Source organism: Sciurus carolinensis, chromosome 3 (genome assembly GCF_902686445.1).
Source record: "Sciurus carolinensis chromosome 3, mSciCar1.2, whole genome shotgun sequence".
NCBI lineage: Eukaryota > Metazoa > Chordata > Mammalia > Rodentia > Sciuridae > Sciurus > Sciurus carolinensis.
In genome coordinates, this window is record NC_062215.1 from 137,315,977 (window position 1) to 137,339,036 (window position 23,060).

General features: G+C 37.4%; 1 protein-coding gene across 1 annotated transcript in view; it reads right to left on the reverse strand.

Annotated features, from left to right (window-relative positions):
• Nucleotides 1–16,346, reverse strand: part of Col5a2 (collagen type V alpha 2 chain) — a 138,784-nt gene extending 122,438 nt beyond the window's left edge. Inside the window, exon 1 of the mRNA XM_047544589.1 lies at nucleotides 16,038–16,346. Within this exon, the coding sequence (XP_047400545.1) occupies nucleotides 16,038–16,134 (97 nt within the window). The 5' untranslated portion in view covers nucleotides 16,135–16,346. The remainder of the gene's footprint in view (nucleotides 1–16,037) is intronic.
• Nucleotides 16,347–23,060: the final 6,714 nt, after the last annotated feature.

Sequence of the window (23,060 nt, forward strand, 5' to 3'; positions counted from 1 at the left end):
ATGGGATATTCCAAAAGATTTCAAAGCAGATGCACATAAGTCTTGGAAGACTTAAAGGATTTCCACGTAAAGGAGAGAATGGACTAAGACAAGGGAAATAACAGAGTTAATGCACAGAAATGAGTCCACTCAGGTGCCCCCTCTGCAGAGCCTTCCCTGAGCTCCCAGTCCAGCCCTTCACCTGAGGCAGTATGTGATAGAGACATCTTCCAAAGCCCCACCTCCATCACAGCACAAACCTCAACTGCTTGTGCTGGCCTTATTTGTCTCACCTCTAATAGGTGATTAATTTCTTGGGAGAAAGGGTTAAATATTTCTTTCTGCATCTTCCAGAACAGTGCCTAATAAACAGTATGTGTTTGTGGAATTAATGAATAAATGAAAGTAACCATCCCACAGGGTGCGGGGCAGGGGTGCCGGGAAATACCCCTCTGTAGAAAAAAGCAAGTTGAAGTCACCATCATTTGAGATACAGCATCATTTCTTTGAAAAAAATGTCAAATTCTTAAGAATAATTCAAAGAAATTCTAATGTACTGACACAACTCTTATAATGACTTTTGATGACAGAAAGGGATGTATGTTCCCCAAAGAAAGAAATTTCTGTTGAGTGCTTTACAATGACCAAGTATATCTCACTTCATGAAGAGTACATTTAGCCAGAACCTGGCAGTTTTTGCCCATTGGAATCTCTGATTTCATGTGGATGTGCACATTTTGGGGTATGTTTTGTTTTTAATATCATCAGACTTTTAATCCAAATATTTCATACACTTGAATTAGACACACACACACTACTTATAAAGATGTTTTTAAGAGAGGGGAATACAGAGTCTTGTTTTCTGCTCAGAATTCTTGGAAGTGAAATTCTAGCAGGACTTGGGAACATAAATGTTTACAGGAATCAGTCAGTATTAGCCAAGGAGGGAAATGGGAGAAAGAAACACAGAAATGGAGTCTCACCTTCCCTGAAGGAAAAGGAGGACAAGCAGCACACTCCTAAAAGTTCTGTGCTCAAGAAAGGCCAATGGAATAAATCAAATCTTCTAAATATTCATTCTACATATGCATCCCCCAACAGATTTCACTGTAATGAAAAGCAAGGAACAAATGCAAAATAAGGTATCAAGAGAGTATGGGAGCTCCATGGTCTACTCCTCAGGCAAAGCCCATGACCACTTGATCATAATTCTTCTTCCTTGGCTCCTTTTCCTCCTCCTCTTCGAGCTCTTATGTCATTATTATTTTTTATTACTGATGGTGAAATTAAGTTTAGTGGATTCACCTTCAGGAATAGACTGAAGAGGTGAGATCGAGGTAAGTTACGAAGGCCTTGAAGGAACTCTGTAGTAAAGGAAGTGTCAAATGTCTTGATTGTGATGATCTTTACCAGCCTATACAGACTTATCAAGAGCAGCTAAAAAGGGGGTTTTAATAAGTGCAAACTATACCTCAATAAACACCAATTTAAAAATGAAAAAAAAAAGAAGTTGTTTAAGGGGTTCATTAGATTATTGGGGAAAATAAGTAGTGTTTCCACGCAAAGACAAATTCCTTAACTATAAGGACAAGGATGCATATATTGAACTTTAAACACCCTACTACTCTAAAAACCATTTCGGGATTTTAAGTTTTATGGTTATAATTGTGTAACATGTGATATATGTACATATTTTCTTTCTGACTTGAAAATTCAATCTTGATCTGAAATCTATAAAATTAGATATCAGATTATTTTGGATTTTTTTCCCATAACCTATGTTACCTAGAAACATTGTATGGAGCCACTTGCTGAAAAGCAGATCATTTTATAAGGTTATGAATTGGGAGTTATGTTCCTTAAGTAATCTATATTTAGGGAAATAACTATGAACGTGGATCAAAACTTTAAATCCTAATTGAAAAGTGCATAAATATATTACCCACAGACATTATGAATGATTCCTCCAACTACCAAACTAGGTAACATGAGACTCTCCATAGCATTATAACACAAATCTGATCTATGTGAAGTACATTTATGTAAATATTCCATAGTCATAGACTTTCAGAGCTTAAAGTGGCCCTGGATACTATATCATAGGTTTTACAAAGGAAGAAACTGAGGCCCAGAGAATTGAAGTCACTTCCCCCAAATCACCAAGTTAGTCCATGACAAAGCTGCAATTAGAATGCAGATTTCCTGTGTCCTGGGCCAGTTTTAATTTAGAAGCTTTTCATTAAAATTATTTCAACAATTCATTCATGAAAGAAAGTAACAGTATATTTACTTGAAGCCCTCATCTCTTTAACTGCATGTTTCTCTCTGTCCAAGTAGAGAGTCTTAAAATATACCAGAAAGTAGACAGGCCTGAGAGACGATGGGCCCTTTGTCTAAACACCTGGCTCAGATTGCTGGGGACATTTGTCACCAGTTTCAACTTCTTGCTCCAAGTCACCTTCTGACCCAAGGAAAAGAGATACAATGCCACAAACAGCACTGGTCTTTGATTTTGAGACAGGTTTCCTGAGGAGAGATGAATAAGGAAAAAGTAATAACAATAGTGGATTCAGTCTTCTGCCAGGAAGCTACATTTTTGCTCATAGAGAAACTTTGTCCAGTTATATTAGAAAAATACATTTTGTTTTTTCATCTGTTTTGTTTATCCTCAAGTCAAAGCCTCTATTCTTACTTTTTCTGATTAAATCCTGTTTTGGGATCTGGGGAGGTATTCTAGGAGGTTGTGTAAGAAGGCCATCTTAATTTCCTCAATTCAAGGTTTTAAACTTTTAAAAAATCAAGAGCTTTATTTCTTTAATTACTATGATGAATCTTATGTTCCTTTGAATTATTCACATGATTATTTACTTCAAAGAACAAATTTATTTTGCAACATCCTAGCAATGGATGCTAAAATAATAACAGTATTCTTATGTAGGGCTTTACACCTGACAAATAAAACTATTTGAACTTAGAAGATAGAAAACTATGAAGTATTATAAGTGAGAGAATTAAGGCTGCAGTACATTATACTTACAGCAGTTTACAAGGGAAGAGTCAGGACTTCATTCCAGGCGTCTGACTCAGGTCCATGCTACCAGAGTCTCTTGCCATGTTGAGTTAGTGAGGCCAAGTGAGCTCACACAGCTGCCTACTCCTCACTGGCCGATCAGGGAAGGTGCACGCCATCCCTCACAAGGCATTGCCTGCGGGCTCAAGTAAGTCTAGCATGACATCCGTAATAAGCTCAGAAAAGTAAACAGAGGTTTTATGTATTGGGCACGGTTCCACCTTTTTCAAACAACTCTGTCTGAGTCAAAGTGCAAACAATTGACCAAAAAATCTTTATATCAAAAATAATAATAATTAAATTAAATGAGTATACATAATGCCAAGTTTGTGAAACGTATCCTAATACCAAAGTGTAACTTTTCAGGAATTTTGCAGGTTTGCTTTTTCTGACTTGCTTTGTGAGTAATCAAGAGTTTAGCACAGGTTTGTCCCAAAGGAAAAACAGGCGATTAATAAAAATTCATTATCACTATTTCAAATTTCCTAGTTATACCCCTTGCACACATTTCCCCCTGGTTTTGCCCAAGTAGCTGGGATTCACTGCACCCCTGTCTTTCCTCTTATCAAACCTAGTAACTGGGAATGGTCTTATGGAAATTCAGTTATGAAAGAAACTATCAATAATGGCCCAATCAGGGAACCCATCCTTAATGTACTAACAACGTCAACATTTCTTGGTGCCCACAAAGTACAAAGCATTTAAAGTATGAAGCATGTTAAATTCTTCCATATGAAGACAAAGAAACTGAATCTCAAAGATGATAGTAATTTGCTCAAGGTCACAAATTTAGAAGGATAAACTCAGGACCCAATTGTGAGACTCCAAAGACACTGGCTTTGTCAACTGTTTTTTAGAAAGTAGATGGAAAAGAAGTACTAAATGAAGGAATTGTTAAAAAAAATAAATAAATAAAAAAACCCAAGAAAGAAAATGAAAAAAATTGCAAATACTTTTTTAAATGGCAATGATTGGAAACTCAAGGAATTTCCCAGGGTCAAAGGAAATCTCACTGCTGAGTCAACATCCTGCTCCCCACTGTCCATAGACCTAATTAACAGTATCTTTGCTGCTGGCCCCCCAAAAATAGAGATGTATTATTTTGGCATGTTTTATTTAATTTAAAATGACTATCTTTTCGGTAGAATTTAAATGATAGAAGTCAAAGAGTGAAAATTGAGAGATACCAAATTCCTTGAAATTCTCTGATAAATCTCACAAGATATCATAAAGGCAGGGTCATAACAAATTAGCAGAAAGCTCACATTTTAGGGTATTTCAGTGAGGCTATGGGAGCCAGTCATCCGCTGGAAATGTCTACATACTCTCACTTACTGCTTTTTATGCCCTCTCTCCTATCTTCCACATCCTGCTGATTGCCACAGAGGCATGAGGTTTTACTCAAGCAAAACTTGACATTTGCTGTTAAAAGATCCTTAGAAAGAAAAATACAAATTTAAAACTTTTTAAGTCACCTAAGCAGGAAAGGGAGACATCGACCTTGCAGGTAGGGAGAGAAGAGGTGGAATAAGGTGGAATGTAAGTAGCAGTTCTGAAATGGTTCCAGGGAATTTGTCAATTGGGAACAACTCCTTAAAGGTCAGTTGGCCATGATAGGTGTCTTTGATTGCCACAGATGATGTGGCGATTGTAGGATTCTATCCTCTTCAGAAACAGTGGGAATCTGGTGAGCAAATTTCAATTTTGAATATACTAGGCAACTTTCAGTTTCTATTAGAATAGAATTGAAGGGATTGTCATGTTTCGATTGTGGAATCCTCCAGGGACAAGTGTATAGCATCTATGACTGTGGAATTTCATCCTCCTGCAGGTGAGCTGAGCACCCCTGGGATACTGGAGTTTTCACCCAGAGCCAGGTCAGCTCATGCTGATGCCAGAGAATATTGAGGAAAAGATCCTGAAAGGCAAATTACCATAAAATGAGCTCACATTTCAAGGAAGTAATGTTATTAAAACCGTGCACGGAGCAATAATTACAGAGGGCATGTGGAGTACATTAGCTACCTATGGAGTAGGAAAGAAGTGGATACCAAATAAGTACTTTTTCACAGGTTAGGCAAGAAGGAAAAGTCTGTAATTTGATGCAAAATTTGAGAAGGTGACATCCAGATGGAGCAGCAGCAGCATGTGACCCTAGAAAGCCAAGGATGGCCTCAGAATCCTGAATGCCTTTCCCTCAAACAGAAAAGAGGTTACATTTCAAGATTACTTCCCTAGAACTGGCCGTTCGCAAGAGGCAGCTCCTATGTGCAAGTGTATGAAACATAATATTTATATTTATATATTGAATATACTACAATATTATAAAATATGCTAATTTAATTTTAGTTCGTCATCCTCCAGATACTCAAACATAAGCGCTCACAGTGGCCCCTGCCATGTATTTTTTCATTTAACATTTTAGAACTAATTGTTTCAATTTGGTCTCTTGTAAATGAAAATTCTTACATCAGAATCTCTCACTTGCCCTCTTGCCCTCACAAAGCAAACAGAAGTCTTCTTTGCTGAAATATCAGAGGTTTTGTGTTTACAACCAGAACAGAAAACTAAAAACTTCTGTGCTATTTATCTTCCCATGGTAGACAGTTAGCCTTATCTCCACCAATCCACCCTACCAGAAATTCTAGCTGAAAATTTAATACTAGCATGAGAAACATGATTTGGTAATAGCACAAGAAACTTGATGCTATGAATTAAACTGTAATTTGTCATTTCTTCAATAGAAAGCTCTGGAAAGAATGAAAAAGAAAAAGCTTAAAAATACTTTCAAACTAGCATAAATGAATCTGATACATTCTTTCTCTTCAGGAGAAATTAAGCATATAATGGTTCTTGAGATAAATGAAAATACTAAATCTCTAAATAAGTTGTATTTGCTATGGAAACGGTCCATATTTTCAGAATTCCAAATGTAAGGATGAGGACCTTGGAATGGTCATATTGAATATCAAAGATTTAATTTTAAATGTCATGGTTACAAGTATCTGGTAAAATTATCCCTGCATCTCTCCTCCCATGTTAAACCCACCATTGTTTTTTTAAATTGCAAAATCTAAAAAGAAAGCAAAGTGCTGCAAAGTAAGGAAAGTGTATAAATCATGAGGCTACGTGCTACACCATTTTCTGCTTTCTGGAGTCAATTCACAAGAATCTCCTGGGAGTAGAGAGAGTGAAGTAAATTAACAGCGTTTGGAAAATGAAGAGATTTGCTGCAGAGCCTGGGAAAAGATGGTCACCCCCACTACTGTATCCAAATAGTCCTGGGAGCTGCCTTGTAAATCCCTGTGCAGTGAAGCAATTCCTCTTATTCTGAATGCAGCCCAGAGCAGGGCAGAGTGGAAAATAAGCCTCCAATTTTTAATAGAGACTTTTATGACTATCATATTTTCATAAAATAAACTCTGAAACAGAGTGGTAGACAGGTGTGAGGTAGCACTGGGACATGGAGTGGGTCATGCTTGGCTTGCACACATTCTGGGAACAGTCATAGGGAACTAAAAGGCATGTGGGGCGTGAAATAGGAGAGACTGTGATGCTTCAAAGCACAGGGACATTAAAAGTGTCCAAGAGGAATAGGGCTCTGCTTTTACTTTCTTTTTTTCTTTTCAGTAGTAAACCAAGACAATACAATATATCCCTTCTATCCAAACAGCAAAAATTTTAAGTAGATTAAAAAGAACTTATATTGATACACCATCAAAATAAATAGTAGATAAAATTTCCATTTGAGCTCTACACTAGACTTTAATCTCTTTGAGAACAAAAGTTGTTGCTTTACTTCTTCTATAATATCTAACACCTTGGTTCTCATAATGAACCCAATGAGCATTTGTTATATCTGCTATTATTATTAAAAAGTAATGTAACAATACGTAGTACCATTGACTAAACCCATCCTTTTGTTGGGAGTCATGCTACCATGAAGATGGTTTATACACAGAAGTCGCCATAATCGACATTTGAGGTAAATATTATTAATACAATTTTATGGAGGAAGAAGTCAAGACACAGTGAAGTCCAGACAGTGAGGTCAAGAAAAATGTCCAAGAATATGCAAATAAAATTTGCAAAACCTGAAACTGAATTGTGTTCACTCACACTTGAATGATAGGAATTGTGGAGAAGATTTTTCTCAGATTTTCACAAATAATAGTCAGTTGGCATAAATGCAGGGAATAGCTAAACAGCATAAATTTATGGCATGGTCCTTATCTCCCAAGAAACAGCATCTGTTAACACCAGCGCACATTAAACCCTTTAACATACACTGAAAGGAAAGGGGATATTTACTACAAACTAGAACCCTCTAATTTATTAGGGAATACGCGATTCAGAATACAACTTGAAGGAAAATGTCAAGAGGCCGAAAGAAGATGAAGTTAGAAGCACAGGGGTAACTAATTGCAAAAATTAGATGTGGAAACAGTAAAAAAAGAAAAATAGCTCTGATCTAAGAAAAGATTCTACATGGTGTACAACCATTAACAGTGCTAAGTAACCATAATAACTATAATAATAGTTATTGAGATAAGAGTGAAGAAGATCACAAAAAGCCTTGAAAGTCAGCTGGATGATTTTGGCATACTTAGGTTGTTAAAAAAAAGACACCCAAAGAGTTCATGTCAACATGATGTACTAAGTGTGATGCAATAGAAAAGTCAGATTAAATTATTAAACTGGGGAGTGACATGATAAAAATAGGACTTAGAAAGACGAATCTGGCAGGAACATGTAAAATGGATTCATGGAAAGAAAGCATTCTCAGCAGCATATGGTTTATGTAGTAAGGAAATGTACTGAGTTTTGCAAGATGGCAAACAAGGAACAAGTAGGTCAACTCATGAGAGTGTTAGTTCTGAGTAGGATCTGGAGAGAGACATTTTAAAAAGCAAAAGTGTGTGTTTGTGTGTGTGCGCGCGTGCGTGTGTTGGGAGGTGAGCACTATAAAAAAATTCTGTACTTGGAGGCAGAGAATGACAACCAATGATGTAACTATAATTCTAGAAATGGGCCACATCAAGGACGGTCATTTATGCCATATTAAGATGCTGGGACATTATTGTTTTGTAAAGTTATGGGAGCAAGGGAAGGGCTTAAGGAAGGTAAAGACACGATCAGATTTCAGCTATATATTACACTAGCAGCAGATGGAATCTGGGTATGTGCAGATGGGAAGTGGCCACATAAGAGGCAAGGAGGTAAATTCATATGTGTGATTGATGAAGAGGGCCTGAATGCACTGTAGTCGAAATGAAGTAAAGGGGTCTCAGAAATGTTTATCACGTAAAACTGTAGAGCTGAGTGGTGAGAATTTTACTGATTGAACGTCCAGATAGGATGATGTTGCCATTTACTGATACAGGTATACATAAGAAAAATGACTCGGGCTTGGAGGGAAGACTAGTAATTGAGTTTGGGATAGACTAAACTTGATCTGATTCTGGATTCTTTGATATATTCTTGTGAAATTCATGTTAACAATCAGAACTGGAGAGATTTGATGTTTATCTGCATTTAGCTGTTAAGCAAGACTCCTACAGTGTATGAGATTCCAGGATGGCTTAGGAAAAGCCTATCTAGAGAGAACCAATGAAACTATGAACCAATGAATCCTCCGAGAATAGCAAAGTGCTGAGGGAAGAAAGAGGATAAGGAACCCATGGAAGAAACTGAGAGGGAAGGGTCAGGGATGGGCGGAAGAATCCTTGGCAAACAGCGTTTCAAGAAGGTTGGACCAGTCAATGCTGCCAAATAGAGGAGAAAGGCCTGAGAAGATAAGGAGAAAGGGGACCACGGGAGGTGCACACATGCTAACCCTCACCTTACTGGACCAACTTGAATGGAGGATCCGAAGCCAGAGAACAAGAGTGAGAGTGAGGGCAGGGAAGCAGAGACAGATGGCTATAACGCTCCTTTAAAGCAGGTGGACTGAAAAAAAAGATAGGTGGGAGCTACATACAGGCCCTGGCAGAGAGCAGATTTTTAGCAGTTGAAGCGGGGACAGTCAATGAAAAGAGAGCATTTGAAGTTACAGAGAAAAGAGAGCACGATTGGGCACCAAGTTCCCCAATGAGATGGAGCACGGAAGAACAAATCCAGAAGGTGCTTCAGAACAATTCGAAAATTTGTTAAAAATTAAAAAAAAAAAAGTACCACTAGGGTTTATATCAATGATGACTGAAATAAATTGCCCTATCACTTTCTGTGTTTGGGTTACTCTCAAATATCCTTTGGGTAAATCTCCCAAATGATCCTCCATGAGATTGACACGAATGTGTGCTATTTCCTTACAATTTCAACCTGAGCCAGGCACAGTGGCACAGGCCTATAATCCCAGAGGCTCGGGAGGCTGAGGCAGGAGGATCACAAGTACAAAGCCAGCCTCAGCAACTTAAAGAACAAGGCAACTTAGCAAGGCCCTGCCTCAAAATAAAAAATAAAAAAGGCTGGGGATGTGACTCTGTGGTTTAGTGACCCTGGGTTCAATCCCTGGTACCAAAAAAATTGTTTTTCGATGTGAGGATACAAAGGCCCAGTGAGGCTAAAAGACTGCAGGTTGCAAAGCTTTTAAATAGAAAATGACCAGAACCCAGGTGTTTTCTTCTGTGAAGTTTGGACCAAGGCTTTCTGTACCTGTGAAACTATGTAGACTACAAGGCTGTGGTCCTGCATTGAAAGCTGTGTTTCCATAATTTATCATTATCTTAAAACTGAATTCACAATTCTGATTAAATAGACATCCCAAATAGAGAAGAAAAAAAAGAAAGAAGATGAGACTCTTCTTTCCAAACCTAAACTTTAAAAGAAAGGTAAGTAGTTTTTGCTTTAATATCAAAAAGTTATAGGACCAAGTTCCATTCATTTATTAAGGTTAATTTATTAACATTGCTAACATTACTATTTTCTCTGTAGAAGGCAAGATATAGATAGGAGAAACAATGCTTTATTGGAATTTCCCTGACACATTATTCCTTAGACAATTTTTTCATTATAAAATGGAACCATCTTGGGGCTGGGGTTGTGGCTTAGTGATAGAGCACATGCCTAGCATGTGTGAGGCACTGGGTTCGATTCTCAGCACCACATATAAATAAATGAATAAAATAAAGGACTGTCAACATCTAAAAAAATTTTTTTTAAATGGAACCATCTTGATTTCTTTTGAAGGTTTAGTTGTGGATGTATCAATAAAATAAAATTAAAAACCCAAGGCCAAGCCAGGCACACTGAGTGTGCGCACGCCTATAATCCCAGCAGTTCAAGAGACTGAGACAGGAGGATTGCGAGTTTAAAGCCAGCCTCAGCTGAAGTGAGGCGCTAAGCAACTCAGTGAGACCCTATCTCTAAATAAAATACAAAGTAGGACTGGGGATGTGGCTCAGTGGTGGAGTGCCCTTGAGTTCGATCCCTGGTACTCCCCAAAAAACACAAAAAAACCAAGGTTGCCAAAATATAGGTCATACCTGTAAAGCAAACATTTCCACTGAATTGACTATTCCCCCTATACAAATACCAAGAATAAATAGCCTTGTAAATATAGAATATGATGCCTCATCCATCTAATGTGAAATTTAGATGAAATATACATGAAATTTACATGGACAGAAACATAAAGGAAAACTAATGTCGGTATCTTCCTAACAATCCCATTCCAGCTCAGAAAACTTTTTCAAGCTGTAACTTTTATAGTTAAAAAAAATTTTCAAATACCTAACATTTATCAGTAATTGAGAATGTCCCATGTCATATCTTTGAGGAAGCTTCCAATTTCAGGGTTTAGATCATGTAGAAGATGATGCCACAGAATATCATGTCATTTAACTCTATTAAGATAGACTTGTTTTATATAACCCTATGCAACTTGCCTAAATGTATACCTTAGATTAATTAATTATTAACGATTCTAATATTTTCCCCTACCATTACTATAGCTCTCAAATGTAAACCTAAACTTTTCAATGTTGTGATCTCAGAGCAAAACACATCAGTTCAAAAAGTTGGTGGTCCCTGTTCCAACCTCTGACAAAGGCCACAGAAAGCCCAGTGATGACACTTGAGTGATCCTTCCATCTGGGTCAGGCTGAATGCTTAAGAGAGATTTCATTCTGTGATCATATATGCATGATTCCAAACTTGTAAGTCCCAGCTTTCCCAAATCTTCCTCCTTCATTCTGCACTGTGCGCATGTCTCAAAAGACCATCACCATGAACGGCAGGACTGTCTGACAGCGCTGAAGGTGTGAAGAGGAGGAAGAGACAGGAAAGGCTGAAAGCAAAAAGTATACATGCACCTGGAAATACACTTGGTAATATGCCTCCTTTGCAGAGTAGAAAGGTAAACCTAATCCACCACGAGGGGCATTTGGGCGTTGAGTTGTTTCTCCTGAAATGATGGTGAATTTGCAACGGTTACCTACACACTGCAGTCACCCTTATAAGTAAAATGAAAAACCAGTAAGCGAGACATCACCAGGATCTCAGTGCGTAGCTTTGGAACATAGAAGCCTGGGGGTCTACCTCCAGAGCAAAAGAATATTAGCCAGAGATTTAATATGGTGGTTCCCAGTGGGAGTCAGAGCTACCTGTAGAGCTTTGAAAATATGCAGATTCTTAGCCCACATATGAACCTACTAAATCAGGATATTTAGACAGAAACTATATTAGTAACAAGAACTTATATTGGTAACAAGATCTCCAGTTATGCAGTCAACTCAACACTGATCTGTGGCTTGCTTACCAACCAACCTGAGTCATGGTTAGAGCATACTATGCATTGTTCAATACAAAGAATTCCACTAACTCTATCAATCTACAAGTCTGCATATGTATACTCTTCAAAATAAAGTTTCACTTTAGTTTGGATAAAAGTTCTAAATACATCTAAATTTATCTGAAGAGAAGTAGGAAGCAGAGAAAAGGCAACCTATAATTCAAGCACCGATGCTTTGGCTTTGTAGTCCACTCAGTAATGAATAATAACCAGAGAGCTTCTGTCCACTCAACTATATTCTGTTCATTAAAACCACAAGATCTATTCCAATAAAAGTGGACAACAACACATATATATGCTCATGGGCAGAATTAGAGTTGCCTCCTAATAAATATTCTTCCTTACTTCCTGTATAGCAGAATTCTATTTAGAGGCCTACGTTGCCAATTCCACCCAGCTAAAAGACTTTATTTCCTAGACTATCTTACAGCTTTTTGTGACCATAGGATTAAATTCTGGCCAACTATAAGTTTAAAAAGACTTAAGAGTATCGATTTTTAAAAAGGAGGAATCACAGTCTTTAGCTCTTCTCCTCTATTCCTCTATTCAGATCCTTGGAAAGTACATGTAATGGCTGGAGCTTTAGCAGCCATCTACAGCCAAAATATTAAAGACTACACCCTAGGGACAGAAGATTAGAAAGAGAAAAGTTTGAGTTCCTGATGATTTTGTGGAACCAACGTACTAGCCTTTTATTGATTGTTTAAACGCTTATTTCACAAAAGAAAATACTTCATATATTCATATACTTTGGGGGGTGGGTTTAAACTACTACATTGATAGATACAGCTGGAATCAAATTAGAACACCCATTGTACATGTCTGTATATCCCACATGATCTACAATATCTACTTCAACACACATGAACTTAAAATAATTTATGAGTATGTTAAGCTATGTATTCATATATTATACTTCCTTTAAAATGATACCATTCAAGCACTCCTGAGTATTAAGCGTCTGCTTCTTCATAATGGGATAAATGACAGATACAACACCATAAAAATGCAAGAGACCATAATATAGAAAGGTCTGTGGGCTGCTCTTCTCTTAGTACTCAGAAGTTGACTTGGGAACAGAATCAGTGTAGGGTTGCAACTTGGGTGTTGTGAATTTATGGTCCATGAGCCAAATTTGGCACACAGATGTATTTTATTTGGCTTATGCAAACTTTCTGAAAACATTAATTTTGAATGTTTAAAATGGACAAGCATCTTCAATTCTTCACAAGCTCCATCATCCTCTATTAATGTACAAATACTTGCTTCACTTGTTTATATTGCCTGCCTGGTCACTGGAAGCACTGAAGTTTACAATAATGGAAATACAATTATGTCTCTGCACCATCCCTTTCCATAGCTCACCCGATGTTGAATGCAATGATCTAAGATTATTTTCTAAGATTAAGTATACCTACTTCTAATAAGAATGTATATAGTTCCCTAGATATTAGACTTTTATTTTCATTATAAACACTCTGGAATTTGCTCTTACAAAAAAACAAATGTGGAACCTTCCAAAGCCTCCCTATACACACACACACACACACACACACACACACACACACTTGAAAGTTGATTTTGTCATCTTGACACCCTTATTTTTGCTACTCAATAGTTTCAACTAAAGTTAGCCCAACTTTTAAACTTTTTCTTCTTAGTTTTTATGACTTAAACAAAAATAAAATCAGTTCTTAAATTTTAGTGAAAAGTTAGTCCACCTTGGCCTAAAATGCCTAAAACTTATTTATTTACTTCTATGTCATTCATATGTCTTTCTATCAGGCAGGCATTGTACTTGTTTTACATTTCTGGGAAATAAGCACAGTAAAATATACCTTCAAGTCATAAAAATAAAAGCTTATAAACATGCACTTACAAACAATGAGAGTTCTCTACATTTCCAAGGAAACATATTTGTACACAAAGTCAATACTATGACATAGTTATAAGCTAAACTCTGAAAAAACACACTAGTTTGGCAGGCATACCTTAGATCTCTATTTTATTTAAAGTATTTACCTAGTTTTCTCTTCCTTAAACTCAAAAGTCACATGGAGTTTCTAAATTCTGACACTTTTATTAAGCTTGTAACATGCATGAACAGGGAAAATAAAGTATTGCAATAGGCATTAAAATATGCATGGTAAGTACATACAATATAAGTTAAACAGTTTGGAATACACTGGACTCCAGAGTTTTTATTTTCTGTATTATCTTTAATTAAAACCATAAGTATTCTTTTTGCTATTGATTCTTTATCATGTATATTAACATAAGTCGATTACCAAAACAGAGGCATTTGTTACTTACAATACATAAGCAAGAAATCACCCCTTCTCTATAAAATCTGATGTTTGGAATTCCAGTTTCTGTGCTGTTTGATTATGCTGGGGGAGAGGGGTAGTTCAGCATTGGGGACTTCACTGTACCAAGCATCAACATTCCTAACACCTATTTAAGTTATAATTAAGGAAAAATAAACTCTCCCTCTTTTTCAGAAACACCTACAGAGTAATTGCAATTATTTAGGAAGTTTTTTTAACATATGGCCTATCTTATATGCTTTTTGAAACATTTATTTATTCACATTCTCAATTATTTCCAGATCTTATAAATGTGATTAATTTTAATATAAATTAAGAAAGAAAGCTGTATTGAAAGTTTTTAATTAAAGTTGGTTACTTTGGTGAGGGATTTCACAATCAGATTTCTATTTTCTATATTTGTTTGACCTTTTCCTAACTTCTAGTTTCTTTTTCAATTACCTTCCCCATCCCTGCAAATAACACGTTTTTCATGCCTTTACAAAGAAACTCAAGCATTTTTACTTTTTATAAATTGCCTCATTTTTTGAATCATAAAAAGCAACATAAAAAAGTTCCAAGATTTTAGAAAAGTGCCCCCTCTATGGGACTCCTGGCAGATTGTTGAGTAGTCATCTTCAGATTTTTATTTTCATTTTTTAAAACTTTCTTAGAACTTACAGTCTCTAACACATTTTACAAACATCTTCTGAGCAAAAGTACCCAGGAGTGAACAGTAAGAAAGAATACATATCTTTCTATCTATCTATCTATCTATATACATATGTATATGCACACACACATACATGTACACACACATACATATGAATATGGAGATTATGAAAGACAGTAACAGGAAAGGATGATGCGTGTGCTGTTTTAAAAGCTCGAGTTTGATGTTCATGGTCATAAAACTCTATAAGGGCCTATTAGAAGAGTATTGCATGTATTTGAAACTTCAGGGTTTAATAATCAATCAAACCAGTTTAAAGTTGTTCTTATCTTCTGTGTTAGCCATGCAGTTTTGTTTGACCATATATCCCAACCCTAACGTATGCAAATCACATGGAGGGGAAAAAATTCAGTAACCAGGCAAGCAGATTTGTCTTTAAAAGAAAATGAAAAGCAAAACAAAACAAAAGCTTGAGTCTGAGGGGGAAATGCCCCTAGAGGTACTCCACACCAAATAAGCTATATGTAAGGCAGGCTGATTTCCTGCCTTCCGCCTTCCAACCGGGAACCACCGCTGTCCTGCTAATCAAGTCAGTGGGGTGGGAAAATACCACTGTTTAAGAAATCTGGCTTCTATCAGCCTCTATCGTGGAGAAATAAAGGAGACTCCCTCTCAGTATGCAAGAGTGACTTTAAGATCACAAGCAAAACCGGGAAAGAAGTTAAGTCTGTAAAGAGAAAAGAATGGGGAGCCAAAGACAAAGAAATATCAGAGCTATCGGAGTTCCCGCAGGGGTTTTTCTAAACAAAGAATTTTATGAAGCAGCTGAAGTTCCGTACCAGAAAGACTCCACCCTGCCCAGCTTCTGCTGCGACTTTTGCTCGCGCTGAAAGCTCCAGCCCACAGAACAGACCTCTGCAAACCAAAGTGCCCTTAGCGCCCCGATTGAAGAACCGTCTTTTAAACTTCCCACTCCCACACTCGAGCTAACGAGCCGATTCCAGGCTTTCCCCCGAAGGAGTTGGCAGTGTCCCCTCCGAGGGCAGGTATAGTTGCTCCGGATTTACAAACATCCCCTTTCCCAGGTGCAAATCCGACAGCCCCCTTCTCAAACTTCAAACCAAGTCTCCTCTTCATGCTCTTCCTGAGGCTTAAAATTCCACCTCTGTTCCCAAACCGAGCAATAAACACCGCAAGCAAAGCAAAAGGCAAACTCACCATCTTCGCCTTCTTCCTGGGCTTTTATTGAGACAAATTGCCCTAATAAAACAGTAAGAATGAGGAGAGGTCTTGCTTCCACCCAGTTTGCCATCATATCTAAATATTAGACATGTGGGTACTTCTGGGAGCGAAAAGTAGATTCTGGGGTTATTGTAGCACCATGAAGGCAGCTGTGGGCTCTTCTTTCAGCACCAGCCCCAGGGCAGCCTCAGCAAACCCCCTTTTTCAGCACCAGCTCCAGCACAGTCTGTGAAAACTTTTTTCAAGCGATGCAGCTTTAAATAGGAAGAATGCTGCCTCCACTTCTTTTCCTGCCCCTTTCAGCTTGTTCAGGCTCATAACCATCCAGTGTCTGCCAAGCAACCGTCTGATTGATGGTAAACAACCGAATCAGAACACGCCTCTTGGTGCCTTGAACTGTCCCTATTTCATGTATGTTTTAAGCACAGATGGAGCGAAATAACAGACACAAACTTTTATTTCTCTTTCCTTTTATTTTTAAAGAAAGCCTGTTAAAGGGAAAGAATCCTATTCTCCCCTCCCTAACTTTCCCCGGACTCACATCCCTTAATTTTTCCACTATATGTTGAAAAAGGACACAGAGAGGAAATACCACATTTTAGCCTAGTTTTTGACATGTAGGTAATCCAGGACCCTCTTCTCCACCTTAAGCCTTTAAAGAGGTGCATTTTAACCCTTTATTTTGACTAAATAAAAAGGACTCTTGTCTCCTTCTCAGATTCTGTTTCTTTTCCCATACTCTGGAAGGGGAATGTTAGAATGAAGTCCCAGTACAATCCAGGTGAAAAAAATACACATATTTTAGGCAAATGAATTTGAAATACATCATTCTTCAAATTAAGTTCTTTCCATTTCTCTTAAGGGGCCATATCTGCAGGTTCCTCTATCCCAGACAGTTTTATTGTGCAGAAAAATAATCTACTGAGCTCATGCAGAGGAATGGGAAGAACGCTGCCTTTGGATGCAGAAAAGCTGAGTTCAAACACCAGATCTGCCACTCACCAATTTTGTAAACGTACACATAGTCCTTTATCTCTGTGCACTCCAATTTTCTCGTTTGAAAAAAGGGCTTTGCCCTGACTAGTGTTCAGGGTTCAGTGACACTAAAATGAGCAATATATTATTAACTAAGTTCCAAATTGCAAAGAGCTACATAAAAGTAGATGGTGGTGTTATTAACCCTGGCCCAGCTTTTCAGGGAATATGGTAGAACCAGTTGCATATGACTTTTAAGAGCAAGATATGTGAACCTTTATGGCAACCTCAGGCCTGTCAAGATCTTAGTGACCTCAGTGTGTTCTTTATAAACTAATATGTAGCAAGACCCTTAGAATCAGAATGGATGTCCCACACAGTACAGGGTAATCAGCTATTAAGTAATGACCAGACCCCTTGCATACTACCAAGCAGTGGAAGAAGAGGAAATAAAAACACACAGAGAAAATAAAAAAGCATGCCCAATCACCTTCAAGGGATATATGTAGATGCTGAGAAAATAAATTTGCATAAAACAAATCAATATAAGCCAGAGCATATAAATATGTGCCAGATGCATTAAGCACAGTAGAAATATGGAGAAATGAGAGATTATCAAATGAGATTAGACAAGTAAGGCATTACTCTCATTTTTCTTAACAAAAGAAATCCAAGAATCTTGCCATTTAACTTTGAAGTGTATCTCTAAAGAAGCGTTCCAGAGGAGGTCAACTTCCCAAGCAGCATCCACCTTTCTAACCCTGTACACATCAGTACAGCTTGTCACTGAGTTGTGTCTCACTTCAATGACTGCTATCGGCACAATTTCCAGGCATCTTGTGTGGAATCTTTACTGAGGTGCACAGATTACAGACTTTCATAGAGAATCTGCAACTCTCAGAAACTATTCTCCACTCTGAGGGTACAAGATGATAATGTCACAAGATCTGAGCAGTTGGTGTATGTAACACTCAGTGCCTGCTCAGATCAGCATCTTACTATCTGTTATTTAAACAGTTATTATCACTTATTAATACCGTTATTTTAAATTTAACTGCAATCACAGTTTATAAAGGAAACATTAAAACACAATGCAACCTCTCACAGCTCTCCCCAGTTTCTGCCACCTCTTTCCATTATGGTATGATAAGGGTATAGTAAATATTTTCATGAGAGCTGAGATAAATTAGCGTTCTATAACGTCCTCCTTTTGACATCTATTGCAGTCAAGGCATAAGTAGGGAAGTATTTTGCCACTTGAGTTTTCTTCCATGTTGATTTTAGGGTCCTACTTTATAATTTGGAAAAGACTAAAATGTACACAGGTGTTGACCAGGTGTGCATACTTAATCGATGTAGTTGAATTTCTAATAGAGGATCATGTTATTTCTTAGTCCTTGAAGAACTGATTCTAGCCCTCAGTGCTAGATTAAGGAACTCAGAAATCTATTCCAATTCCAATGAACCCATCTCAACAATTCACAAATTATGTGTTTGAGTTAATATTTTTACCCATTTTCACAATGACCCTAAAAGATAGGGTTTTGTTTTTCAAATTATATTTAAATTTTTTTGAATCACAGAAGCATACATGCTCGAGTTTGCTCAGCTAGTAAGTGTTGAATTTACAATTCTATATCAGTAATGTCTGATCCCAAAGTGAATGTTCTCATTTGCTTCCTTAGACTACCAGACACCATACTTCCCGGCTCTGGAGAAAAGAAGGCTCAGCATTTTCTCACAGTTGATCCCTCTCTCGATTCTTCATTCCATCCCTTCAATTCCCTGAGGACATTGCTTTCTCTACCTTTCACATCTCTTCCTCTACTAGTACACATTCTGCAACCTACAAACCTACTCCCTTCCTGTATGTAGCTTAACTTTCTTTGAAGAGGAGGTGCGGGGAGGGAAGGATTTCCCTCAATCTCACATCTTCCTCAGTCTAATTTTTCCTCCCACTCCTTCACCTCCCACTCACTTCCACCCTCTCCATAGGATCCCATCACCAGCACTGCCAGAGACATCAACAACTCTTTGCTAATAAGCCCAGAGATTGTTCTTCTTTCCTCCCCACAGTGTTTGATATTCTGACCACTCACTCTTACTGAAGCCCTTTCCTCCCTTGGCTTCCCTGGTCCCATGTATTCCTCTGTGCTACCTCCTCTTAAAAGTCATTTATGTTTGCCAGTGAGTACCATCAGTTCTTTCCCTTCATCACCCATTGTCTTGGGTTGTATTAACTATTAGATCCCTTAACTTCATTTCCATTTCTCAGGGCATCCTTTGAACATCTTTCTCTGATCAGATTCATGATATTCACAAAACAGAACCATTATCTCCCACCGTTCTTCATGCCACTTATCACTACTACCATCCTCCTAGCCCCAAAGATGAGCAACATGGAGGAGACCCTTCCTTCTCCCCCAACTCACCTCCAACTGGTCACCAAGTCCTTTTGATTTTGTCGTGCAGTCCCTCTGTCAATTATTCCCACTTTCTATAAAACCAAATTTCAAGTACTTATAGGCTATAACATGATATTTTAAAATAATAATATTAAATGCCTACTTCTTGGTTCCCATCTCCTTCTGCTTTCCTTTTGTCTCATCTATAAGAACAGATCTTCCCCAGTCACACAAAGCAGTTTCACACCACAGAACTTTACTTAGGCTCTGACCTTCACCTAAAAATAGTCACCTCCCTGTCTAATTAATTCCCTCATTTAATAAATATTTATTGATCATCTATTATCTGCCAGGTTCTATTCAAGACACTGAGAATATAGCTGTGGGAAACACAATGTCCTTGATATCATGGAGTTTACAACTCTGGGGGAAAAAAACAATTAATAAGGAAGAAAATATGTGAATGAGATTATTTCAGACAATAATATGCCATAAAGAAAAGAAACATTCTGTTGTTTTAGAGTTGCTCAAGGGTTAGTGGCAGGATGAATGCAGCAGATGAGGTCATGAGGAAACATTTAAGGAGGTAGCAATGAAACTGAGACCTAAAATGTGAAAAAGATTTATCATTGAAGAACTCAAGAAAAAAAGGCATTCCAGGTAATGGAAACAGCAAGTAAAGGCCTCATATGGTATATTAGTTTTCTGTTACTGCTGCAAAGATTACTATTGACTCTGTAGCATAAACAACACAAATGGATAATCTTAGGTTCTATAGGTTCAAAATCTGACATGGATCTAATTGGGTTGAAACCAGTGTCAGCAGGGCTGTGATGCTTTTAAGAGACACAGAGGGAGAATCTGTGTCCCTGTTTTGTGAGCTTCTAGAGGTTATCCTCACTCCTTGTCTTGTGGCCTTTTCCTACATCTTCACAACCAGAACCACGGCATCTCCTTGACACAACTTTTATTGTCAACATCTTCTTCTCTGACCACCACCTGGAAAGATTCTCTGCTTTTAAGGACCCACGTGACTATACTGAGCCTACCTGGATAATCCAAGATAATTTCCCCCATTGCAAGACCCTTAATCACATCTGCAATATCCTTTTTTGATATGTTAATAAAATTAAATTCACAGGTTCCAGGTATTATGACTTGGGCATCTTTGGGGGCCCTTATTCCTCCTACTGAAGACAGAAATAAGCTTTGAATGTACAAAAAGTAGAGAGAGTCATATGACTAGCATGATACAAGGTTGGATACAAAGCTTCTCATTAAAACCTTATAGATAATGGGGGAAAGATTGAATTTTTTTTTCTAATTGCAATGAGAAACCATCAATGGGTTTAAACAGAAAAATGACATACTTCAACTTACTGATTTTATAGAAACTGGATTGCATGTGAGAAATGTGTCACAACAAGGTAAAAATGAAAGTGGAAAAAGCACCCATTACATAGTGTAATTCAATAAGATGATGATGGCTTGGACTAGGGAAATATGGTGGAAGCAGAAGTGGGGGATTCAGGACAAATTTTGGAAGTAAAAATGCTGATGAATACAAGTGCTAGAAAAAGGGAAAAACTAAAGATGATATTTCGGCCAACTCAGTGAATGATACGGCCAGCAAATCTCAGGCATCTTCTCACCCAGCAAACTCCTCTGCTTCTTCAAGAATTGGCCAATATGCTCTGTGTAGACCTCACATCACGCTAGATGTTCAGATTTGCTTCTACTGTGCTGAAAGCTCCTTGATATTAAGGACATTGATTACTTATGCCTAGTAGTTACATGTTGAATGCACATTGTTTGAGAATCAGAACAAGATGATTGTATGGCCATGAGAGAAGTGGCAATTAGCACATATAAAGATGATCCCAAGATGTCAACCCTAGAGGATGAGGAATGTGATAGTCCTAGGGAAAGAAATATCTATGCAAGGAAGATGAACTGGTAATTGAGCAGAAGGAGACCACATAACTGGTTAGGGGCATCTGTTCGTGCTATGAAATAGCAAACCACAATCCTTGACCAGAAAAAGCCTGCACAATGAGAATATGCTCTCTTTCTGACTGAAAGGCACTGTGAGAATAATAATGATAACAATAACATGGCTAGAATGTGTAAAACACTTCACCTGTCCAATACTGTGTGAGCGCTTCATATCTATCAACTAAATCCGTAAATCACAGTGCTGTTATTTTTCTTTTTTACAGGTGAGGAAGGAAATTGAGATTCATAGACGTTAAATAACTTTCGTCGAGTTACATATCAAGGAATGACTAGATCCAGGTTTGAAACCCCGGATCCCCAATGTTTTTTCTCTTCATAAGAAATTAGGTTCAAAGATATTATATAATGTTTATTTTCTTAGATTAAATTCCATCACTATTTTTTTTTAAACAAGTGACAACAATAGAAGAATTACTCAAAATGTCTTTGGCACAGCATCATTTCAAGTAAATAAATATATGCACCAATTAATTTGATTATAAATTCAGTCTACACCCACCTTTTATAAATAAGTTATCTCTATCTGAATATTTCTACTGAAAATCTATCTTTATACATGTAAGCATTTATACATTTAGAAATATTTTCCATTTTGTATTAGAAATATTAACTTCATTCTGACATTCTGACAATGTGAATTTTAAATTTAATTTGAGTAATTATACTTTAACTAAGTCACATTTAAAAAAAATTTTTGCAGTTTACATTTTAAAAGATTGTGTTCTCTCTTAAGACAATAGACACCAAAAATACAAATGACCCAATCAATAAATGGGCTAAGGAACTGAGCAGACACTTCACAGAAGAAGATATACAAGTGATCAACAGATATATGAAAAAATGTTCGACCTCCCTAGTAATAAAAGAAATGCAAATCAAAACTACCCTGAAATCTCACTCCAATTAGAATGCTATTATCAAGAATACAAGCAACAATAGGTGTTGGAGAGGATTTGAGGAAAAAGGTACACTCCAAATTGGTGCAGTCACTCTGGAAAGCAATATAGAGATTCCTTAGAAAAGTTGGAATGGACCCACCTTTTGACCCACTATCCCACTCCTCAGTTTATACCCAAAGGACTTAAAATCAGCGTACTGCAATGACGCAACCACATCAATGTTTATAGCAGCTCAATTCACAATAGCTAGATTGTGGAACCAACCTAGATGCCCTTCAATAGATGAATGGATATATATACACAATGAAGTATTACTCAGCCATAAAGAAGAATAAAATTATGGCATTTGCAGGTAAATGGATGGAATTGGAGAATATCATGCTAAGTGAAATAAACCAATCAAAAAAACCAAAGGCCAAATGTTTTCTCTGATAAGTGGATGGGGGGGTGAGGAAGAATGAAGGAATGTCCAATTGTGTAGAGGGAAATGAGGGGTGGGAAGGGTGGGGAGGAAGGAAAGATAATGGAATGAGACAAACATCATTACGCTATGTACAAGTATGATTATACAAATGGTGTGACTCTACATTGTGCACAACCAGAGATATGAAAAGTTGTACCCCATTGTGTACAATGAATCAAAAAAACTAAATTAAAAAAAGACAATAGTCACGTTTAGAAGTTTTGAAGAGTTTTGTGAAACA